The sequence below is a fragment of the Sinohyriopsis cumingii genome, chromosome 19 (assembly GCF_028554795.1).
Source record: "Sinohyriopsis cumingii isolate HCF-2022 chromosome 19, ASM2855479v2, whole genome shotgun sequence".
NCBI lineage: Eukaryota > Metazoa > Mollusca > Bivalvia > Unionida > Unionidae > Sinohyriopsis > Sinohyriopsis cumingii.
The window spans coordinates 18051393-18061888 of NC_142979.1; the positions used below are offsets into that span (position 1 = coordinate 18051393).

The window sequence follows — 10496 nt, forward strand, 5'->3', positions numbered from 1 at the left end:
AAGAACCGTTCGAGACTTAGACGTTTTCGATTATTGAGAAAAGAGACACAAAAAAAATGATGCACCGAGAATCTTGCGCTTGTTCCAAGTCGGAACTGGATCTGTTTGCCATGCCCCCAACGATGATGACGATGCAAGAATCCCAGTGGGTGGAATTTCACCCCGTTTCCTCACTGACCGATTCCGCTCCCATCGAGTTTGAAATCAAAGGACAGCCCGAAGATTACATCGATCTGAATAGCAGTTACTTGTACCTGAAAGTCAAAATTCTAGATAAGACTGGAGGTGCTATAGACGATGAAGCAGTAGCTCCCGTCAACAATTTCATGCATTCCTTGTTCAGTGGAGTGGACTTGTACTTGAATAACAAACTGGTCAGTAGCAGCATGGATACTTACCCTTATCGTGCCTACCTGGAAAATCTCTTGACGTACGGAATAGATGCCAAGAACACTCATCTCAATGCCTGTGTGGTATGGGAAGCTGACGAACCTACCAAGTTTGAAATATTGGAAACTGATGAAAAGAAAGACAACAATGATGGATTTGTAGAACGAAGAAAGAGAATCACGGGAGCCGACACAAGTTTAGAACTGATGGACCGTTTGCATTTGGACATGTGGTTGCAAGAAAAGTATTTGCTGAACGGGGTGGATGTCCGTCTGAGACTGAATCGTAGCAGTGCCGCTTTCCATTTGATGGCTGATAGTGACGGTTACAAAACCAAAATCCTAGAAGCCAGACTCTACGTACGCCGTGTGGAACTGTTACCTAAAGTGGGAAACGACATCAGTCAGACGTTGAGCAGAACGACCGCCAAGTATCCCATACGACGCGTGGAAGTGAAAACCTTCACCATTCCCAAGGGACAGCGATCCATGATCGAAGATCATCTGTTCCAAGGACAGTTACCCAAACGTTTGATCGTTGGTATCGTCGAGAATACAGCCTTCAACGGAGCTGCCGAAAAAAATCCTTTCTACTTTCAACACTTTGGCGTGTCCAAAATCGAAGTCAGTCGCGATGGCAAGACCTTGTGTACCCGACCTTTCGAACCTGACTTTACCAAGAAGAATTACTTGAGATCGTACTTGTCCCTGTACGAAGCCACCGGACAGTTAGGAACCAATACCAGTCACGGTATTACGTACGAGGATTATGCAGGAGGCTACGCTTTGTGGGCTTTCGATTTCACTCCGGACCAAGGCAGCGACGAGGGACATTTCCACCCTATAAAATCCGGCCAGATTCGTGTGGAAATTCAGTTTAAAGACCGAGACCCTGATGAAACGGTGAACGTCATCCTGTATGCAGAATTCGATAATACCATAGAAATCAACAGTTTGAGAGAAGTCATCCTTGATTACTAGAAACCATGGAAGACTATTATCCCTCTTTACCTAGTGGAGAAACTTTTAGTGTTGCATTGTTGTTAAAAAATGTTAGAGTTGTTGTTTAGTGTTAAGTGATTTTTGAATAAAAAATGTTGTGTTTTGAAAAAAATGCCTTTGTCTTTTGTTTAGCTATAAGAATGTTGGATTGATGCTCTTTCATTTCTTACTATCCCTCTCATGACACTCACTAAACGTTGTGACTCAAAAACCGTGTGGGGGATGTTTTCCTTCACGTCCGCGCTTTGACTTTAAGAACCGGGTTGTTTCCAGTCTAACCATCCATTGTCGACTCATCCTCCTAAGAAGATGTGCTCCAAACTAGCTAAACTCAACGAAGCCTACGTGAATTTGCATAGGGTCAGACACAGTCTGATACCGAAGCCAGAAGAAATAGAGAATGTGAGAATGTTAAAAATCACTGAAGACCTAATAGAAGAGCTCTTCAGAGAAGAAATGAACAGGGAGAAAGAAGAATGGACAGAGAAGTACAGACTTCAGAGACAGCAGCAACAGCAGCAACAACAGCAGCAGCAGCAGCAGCAACCTGAACCTGACAGAGGCTTTGTCGGTTGCCGTATCGACACCAAAGAGTTCTTCTTTTCTTTCCGAAGAAGCAGACCTATCGCCAGAAAGTCTATCCTCAGAGGACATCGCATTCTTAGAAACTAAAAAAAAGAATGCCATAGCAAACAAACAAAAACAGCCCTTTTCAGGGCTACCCCAATACTCTAGAAAAGAAATAACGATCGATTTGCCAATGTGTGTAGGTAGAGTAGTGTGAAAATAAACACTAACTCTTTTTTAAAAAATGTGAGGGTATGTGTTTGTGTGTTAGTAAGTGCTTAAGTAAGTTGGTATGAATAGTAGATTAAAATCATGTTTTTTTGGTGTTTGAGGTGTATATTTGGAGTTAGATTGGATTGCTTTGCGTATGTGGATAGTCTATTGAAGTGATTTATAAAAATTTTAAAATAGTGATGGGTAGCATAAAAAAGTGAGTGTTTCTTTTAGGTCCGCGCGTTGTTGTTTTTGGTCATGATGTAGGTAACATCAATTTTATGTTTTTTTGGGGGGATGTTTTCCTTCACGTCCGCGCTTTCACTATAAATTGAAACTCGCTGGGCAGTCTAGCTACCCTTGTTGATTGATCAACACCAAAAATGAACACGAGACTGTCTAAACTGTTGGAACTTCATGTGCATTGGAATATGCCAGGCGCCTGTTGAATGAACTGGCCGCGGAAGCCATTGTGGAGGAGGGAAGGATAAGAGAGGAGGAGGAAAGAAGAAAAAAAGAAGAGGAGGAGAGAAGATATAAAGAAGAAGAAGAGGAAAGAAGATACAAAGAGGAGGAGAGAAGAAACAAAGAAGAGGAGGAGGAGAAGGAAAAGAAGTGAAGAAGAATAAATTTCAGAATCCCAGAGAGCGAAAATTGGGATTCTGAAGCGACATATCCTGCCTCTGCTCTCTCCCCCAAAAAAGTAAAAAGTAACTGGGGGATAAGATGTGTATGTGGCGCCAGGCCTGGAAGGTGCCACCATTAACCAGGTGTCCATGAAGTTCCAAAAACAACAGCCCTTTTCAGGGCTACCCAATACTCTAGAAAAGAAATAACCATCAATTTGCCAATGTGTAGGTAGAGTAGTGTGAATATAAACACTAACTCTTTTTTAAGATAGTGTGAGGGTATGTGTTTGTGTGTTTGTGTTTGTGTGTTTGTGTTTGTACCCACTCACGTACGATTGTGTGGATAGTAGATTATGGATTTGTTTATCGTTTCTTAGCGTATGTGTTTGTGTGTTTGTGTTTGTGTGTTTGTGTTTGTACCCGCTCACGTAAGATTGTGTGGATAGTAGATTATGGATTTGTTTATTGTTTCTTAGCGTATGTGTTTGTGTATTTGTGTTTGTGTTTTTGTGTTTGTGTGTTTGTGTTTGTACACGCTCACGTAAGATTGTGTGGATAGTAGATTATGGATTTGTTTATCGTTTCTTAGCGTATGTGTTTGTGTGTTTGTGTTTGTGTGTTTGTGTTTGTACCCGCTCACGTAAGATTGTGTGGATAGTAGATTATGGATTTGTTTATTGTTTCTTAGCGTATGTGTTTGTGTATTTGTGTTTGTGTGTTTGTGTGTTTGTGTTTGTACCCGCTCACGTACAATTGTGTGGATAGTAGATTATGGATTTGTTTATTGTTTCTTAGCGTATGTGTTTATGTGTTTGTGTTTGTACCCGCTCACGTACGATTGTGTGGATAGTAGATTATGGATTTGTTTATTGTTTCTTAGCGTATGTGTTTGTGTATTTGTGTTTGTGTGTTTGTGTTTGTGTGTTTGTGTTTGTACCCGCTCACGTACAATTGTGTGGATAGTAGATTATGGATTTGTTTATCGTTTCTTAGCGTATGTGTTTGTGTGTTTGTGTTTGTGTGTTTGTGTTTGTACCCGCTCACGTAAGATTGTGTGGATAGTAGATTATGGATTTGTTTATTGTTTCTTAGCGTATGTGTTTGTGTATTTGTGTTTGTGTGTTTGTGTTTGTGTGTTTGTGTTTGTACCCACTCCCGTACGATTGTGTGGATAGTAGATTATGGATTTGTTTATCGTTTCTTAGCGTATGTGTTTGTGTGTTTGTGTTTGTGTCTTTGTGTTTGTACACGCTCACGTAAGATTGTGTGGATAGTAGATTATGGATTTGTTTATCGTTTCTTAGCGTATGTGTTTGTGTGTTTGTGTTTGTGTGTTTGTGTTTGTACCCGCTCACGTAAGATTGTGTGGATAGTAGATTATGGATTTGTTTATTGTTTCTTAGCGTATGTGTTTGTGTATTTGTGTTTGTGTGTTTGTGTTTGTGTATTTGTGTTTGTACACGCTCACGTAAGATTGTGTGGATAGTAGATTATGGATTTGTTTATCGTTTCTTAGCGTATGTGTTTGTGTGTTTGTGTTTGTGTGTTTGTGTTTGTACCCGCTCACGTAAGATTGTGTGGATAGTAGATTATGGATTTGTTTATTGTTTCTTAGCGTATGTGTTTGTGTATTTGTGTTTGTGTGTTTGTGTTTGTGTGTTTGTGTTTGTACCCGCTCACGTACAATTGTGTGGATAGTAGATTATGGATTTGTTTATTGTTTCTTAGCGTATGTGTTTGTGTGTTTGTGTTTGTACCCGCTCACGTACGATTGCGTGGATAGTAGATTATGGATTTGTTTATTGTTTCTTAGCGTATGTGTTTGTGTATTTGTGTTTGTGTGTTTGTGTTTGTGTGTTTGTGTTTGTACCCGCTCACGTACAATTGTGTGGATAGTAGATTATGGATTTGTTTATTGTTTCTTAGCGTATGTGTTTGTGTGTTTATGTTTGTACCCGCTCACGTACGATTGTGTGGATAGTAGATTATGGATTTGTTTATTGTTTCTTAGCGTATGTGTTTGTGTATTTGTGTTTGTGTGTTTGTGTTTGTGTGTTTGTGTTTGTACCCGCTCACGTACAATTGTGTGGATAGTAGATTATGGATTTGTTTATTGTTTCTTAGCGTATGTGTTTGTGTGTTTGTGTTTGTACCCGCTCACGTACGATTGTGTGGATAGTAGATTATGGATTTGTTTATTGTTTCTTAGCGTATGTGTTTGTGTATTTGTGTTTGTGTGTTTGTGTTTGTGTGTTTGTGTTTGTACCCGCTCATTGAGTCATCCACCCTTGTGTCTTCCATGATGTTTAGGACGGACATGCTCATGTATGTCAGGTCCAAGTGGACTGTTGTTGATAGGACAGATACTAGTCAATGGATGAGGAGAGTTTACATAGAAAGACAAGGATGTCTCAAGAGGGTACTTGTGTATGGACCGGTAGTTAGAAGGAGTTTAAGAAGAAGAAGAAGAAGATGTGACAGATGCCATCTATGTTAATATTAATATTAACATAAACCCAAAGGCCCTTTTCAGGGCCAGCCATATTTCTCGAAAAGAGATAGCCTTTCCATTGCTTACCCCTTTTCTAAATTTAAATTTAAATTTAAATTTAAAAAAAACTTTAAAAAAAAAAAAAAAAAAATCCCATATTCAATTCCCCTTGTCCCTAGACAAACCCAAACTCTATTCCCATGTTAAATTCCCATTATCCCTAGACAGTCCCAAACTCTATGTTAAATTCCCATTGTCCCTAAAGTGACCCACGATTTTTCTCCATGTTAAATTTCCATTGTCCCTATATTGTCCCAGGGGCCTTTTTAATGCTAAGTCCCATTGTCCCTATAGTATCCCACTTAACTACTCACGTAACCCCCCTTTCGATTTCGCAATTCCGGTTTCTCCATTACTGCGCATTTGTTAGTTTTAATAGAGATGTGTAGATAGAGATTTCTTAGTTTTGGGCTTTTTACACTGATGTCAAGTTATTTTGTTATAGCCAGATTTTGTGTTATAATTTTCTTCAGATCAGTTGGATTTCAAAAGATTTTTTTCTGGAAATATTTTGAGGAGCGCTTACAAACAAATTTTGTAAAGTGATTGCTTACAAATTTAATTTGGATTTCCAACACCGGAGTGTCATTATTTATATTTCTTCAAGGAACTGTATATAAGCACAGTACTGACTACAACATACGTCATCGTCATCCGTCTTGGATTTTCTATCAGGATTCGAACTTGAAATTATTAGAACATTTATTACTAGGACTTTTGCAATTTAAATCGTCGATATTCTTAGATTTTTTTTGGATTTGATTCTTGAAACCGTAAGTTCTTCTCCTTTTTCATTTTTTTACAGAAGTTTTCCAGGGAAATAAATTATTTGTTAAATTTTAGAAAGCTTGTTGTTTTTACTCTTCCTGTGTTACTGTTTATTCGAGCCTAAACACGTAACAGGATTTTTACTGGTATACACGTTAAAATCGCCAGCATGAATACATTTATAAGCAGTGCATTTCTCTGATAATTTAGCTTAAGCAATTTCTATAACTGAAAACGTATTTTCCTCAGAGTGAATAAATGGGTATTCCGGCGAAATTTTAAAAATATTTTCACTAAAGGAAATAAATCTGTTTAAATTGTGAACCACTTCATATTCTTTTCTCTTTTTAGGGCAAGGGATTGATGAAAACATATTGGCTGAAGGGAAGCGACCGTTTTCTAAAACCTCTGCCCGACACACTATAGGAATTGAACCACTGGTCTCTTTTAATTCCAGTACCATGCCAAATCGCCGCCCAGATATAGAACATAGGTGGAGCCATTGCGTCAAAAATTAATGTCGTATTCTCCTTTCTAATGTCAATCGTGGTAGTGTTCTGGTTATTTGTTTGACACGTATATATTTTTAGAACTAGGCACATTCCTTTTATTGTTTGGAATTTGTACGTTTTCCTAAAGACAATTTTAAGTGAGTTCGTTTATCTTGTTCGATGACTTTTGTAATTCAAATACATTACCAATACACGTTATGAAGACAAATCATAATGAGAACCATAACTGTAGTTTAGGAAAGTCCATTGAATTCGCGTGCCTTATGTATATACTCAGCGATGTTCTTCCCTGCTTACGTTTGTTAAATATTGATACGTTTTGAGAATACCCGTTGTCGTTATGAATTTGTACATATTTGCCATATAAAGAGCATAATTACCAGATCACTTAGGGCGATTGCTGCATTGTATATCTTTATCGCAGTTATTCTGTCGCGCTGGTTTCTGGAAGATCGTGGCAAAATTTGGTTGCCCAGAGAAATTTATTATAATGGTTCGACAATTCCATGCTATCATGCTCGTTCGTGTCATGGACGACAGTGAATCATCTGAACCATTTACAGGCAACAATGGAGTCGATCAAGATTGTGTGTTGGACCCAGTCCTCTTCAGTATGATGTTCTCTGCCATTCTTAGTGACGAATTTCGGGACTATAGTACTGGAACTGACATCAGATACCAGACTGATGCAAAGCTTTCCAGTGTGAAGAGACTACAGTGAAAAACCATGTTACAGGAAGTGACTTTTCGTGATCACATATTTGCTGACGAGTATTCGCTGAATGGACGAGTGTTCCCTGAATGGACGAGTGTTCCCTGAATGCCAAATCTGAGTGGCTTGCAACAGAGTATTGACCATTTTTTCAGCTTGTGACGAATTTTGTCTTTTGCAAGTGTGTTTGCTTCACTGTGCATAGTTTAAGTAATAAATGTTAGTTGTTCATAAACAGTTAGACATGGTGTCACGAACTGTGATTGTATATATTCTTTTATGCTATATTCATTCATGTGCTTGATTTGTGTGTATAATCTATCAAGAACATGCAAGCTTAACGTTTTCTTCTAGAACGTGTACGAGTAGGTTGGAGCTTCTTCGTTTTCACGGGGAACATTCGATGGATGCCAGCACAGGACAGCCCAGTTGGCTGCCTGGGTGTCGTACCCGACATTGCAAGACCGAGTCTTGGTGTCATACACGCCCAGTCCAGCCAATGATGGCTGTCTCGGTGTGTTCTTGGTAAAGGCACTTTGTTCCCATTTCCTCGCCATTGATGTGCTTGACAAAGCAATAAACGCGGTATTTCACATTTCTTGTAGTAAATAAAGTTTTTTAATATATTTTTCCTGACCTACATTCACAGCACATCTTCGTCACAATTAAATGTCTTGTAGTACAATTATATTATTACTTACTAAAGTGCTTATTGATGCTTTTGATATTTACCTGGAATATATTGTTTTACTTTGAAAATTTTATGTAATTGGATTTTACCATTTCGCGATTTTCATCAATTTCTCCATTTCTAGAATGTTTGTCATTCTTTGGATTTTGTACAGTTCCTATCTAATTCTTAAACCAGTTAGATACTTCCTGTGGTGAAATGATCATGGAACATTGGGTAATCGTTCATGCTGATCCGCATCTCAGCGAGACATGGAAATTAGTCCTTATTAAAAAAATGTGTTTGTTTTGCATTTGGATTTGCAGATTCGAACAGAAAAAATAATTTTTTATGGTCATAATTTAAAAGAAGTTGTGAATGAAATTAAAGAAAAATCAGATTTTCAGACGCACACCCCACCGCCATCTTGGAATTCTGATGTTATGGTTAAATATTAGTAGAAGAGGAATCGGATTTTCTTACCTTTCAGAGATATTTTTAAAAATATTTTAAGATGTAAGATGGTGCCAATCTGTTTCTTTTTCTTCCTCTTTTTTTTTGTTGGGGGGGGGGGAGTGGCAGTAGACTTGGATTCTCTGGATATAATTTCTACCATGCGAAACAAAAGGTTTTTACTAAGACATCCTAGACTTTGGATTTTATCCTTTGCCTTTTAATATATAAACTTTAAAAAAAAAAGAATTTTGTTCATTGAAAACCTGTTTCGATAGAGTTGGTGAAGACAATAAAAAAACTATTCATTTTTGAAGATAGCTAGACCTTCTTTCGCTGTTATCTTTCCAAGCCTAGTTAAATACCACAGACTTAGCATGTTCTTAAATTCTCGACTTCCTCTGTGGAAGATAATTCACAATGCTGATATTCTAAGTTAACTAGTTTACAAACAACAACACAACATAGAATTCTAAAATGATCCAAGGTTTGTTTCATTTTTGGTATTTTTCGTATAATGGTAGTCGCCTCAATGTACGATATACGAATATTTAGAAAATAGTAAATAGTAAATATTTCCCCCTTGGAATGTCTGGATAATTGAGCGATGTATCCAGATCGACAACGAAAAATTGGATTTTCCTGATATACCAGCTTTTTGATTGCTGGAAAAATAATTTAAAATAAACAAGCAAAACAAAACAATCCACCAAGTGCGATCTATAGCGTCTCACCCAAGACAATCAGGTGTTATAGACTCGTGAAAGTGTTGCAATAAATTTAATGGAAATGAAGTGACTTCTGTTTAAACTTTGCGATTAAGGTTGATGGAGTAAAAAAGGTTAATGAATCAACTAGACATGTTTGCCAAAACGCCAGCTATGTTCTCGCCTTCTCTGCTGCATATACAACGTTCACATAATCTTATTAACAATTGTATTCTGTGTTTAATATTGTATAGTTTCATTTCTCAAGCATCTTCTAATAGTTGTTTGATAATCATTGAAATCTTTGTATGACTGATTGTGCTGTTAGCAGTGTGGATGAAATAATGTAAATATCTCTCTCTCTCTCTCTCTCTCTCTCTCTCTCTCTCTCTCTCTCTCTTGTTCTGTCTCGCGCTCGCCCTCTCCCTACCTCTCCCTCCTTCCTTCTTTCGCCCCCCCCCCCCCCTTCTCTCTCGTGGTTCTTGCCGGGATTTTCTCGGATTCTTCCTCCACTACTCTTCCTCCACCACTTATACGACAGAATCAGGATGAGGTCAAATGTTCATTTCTAGAAAATTCTAATTTGTCAAAAAGATCATGTTTATTACTAAAATGTTCATAAATAGCATATCAGGTATACTAGGTTTTTCCTAACGTGAGTAACCATGTTAACGTCCAAGTAATAATGATCATTTAATATAAATTAAAATCATACACAAGGTTTATCTACGTAATATGTTGTTTACCAAAAAAGAGACATTAGTCAGGTAGTCCCAAAGTCCTACCCTCAATTATGGACAAAATTAAATAGCACAATACAAATTAAATGTTGGTAATACTCGACTCTCAAAACTAATCAGTGCTATCGAAACAATACTTCCGAACTAAATAATTCTACAGCAGGAGGAGTAAAGTAATATCATGAAACTCGACTCCTAGATTCTTCTGTCTGACAACTTTCCACAGCCATCTATGTGTATATGTTCCATTTCAGAATTTAAGAAATGCTTGACCTGACTTTGTGGAGAAATTAAATATAGCGCAGGCACTATTCTCTTCGTTTGTATCAACTGCATTTCCTCTGGAAAATGGGTATGCCGTGTCAGGCATGACGTTGCTTTGTGCAGAAAATAATCCCAGCACTGTTTGATACAAAGTGCACAGACAGACAAACAAACTGTATATATGAACACAAGGCTGTGGGTTTTATTCGTGTGTCTCAACCCGATCCATATTTAATTGACATAACCTGCCCTCTTATTGATTAAAATATTCAAGTATGATAGTGGATAGTGATGACCGCTCGCGAACCAAGGCTAGTAT

The 10496-nt window shown here is 37.8% G+C and overlaps 1 protein-coding gene across 1 annotated transcript in view; it reads left to right on the plus strand.

Moving 5' to 3' along the window:
* Window positions 1-8019, plus strand: part of LOC149775211 (atrial natriuretic peptide receptor 1-like) — a 113129-nt gene extending 105110 nt beyond the window's left edge. Inside the window, exon 24 of the mRNA XM_089944373.1 lies at window positions 6471-8019. Within this exon, the coding sequence (XP_089800499.1) occupies window positions 6471-6545 (75 nt within the window). The 3' untranslated portion in view covers window positions 6546-8019. The remainder of the gene's footprint in view (window positions 1-6470) is intronic.
* Window positions 8020-10496: the final 2477 nt, after the last annotated feature.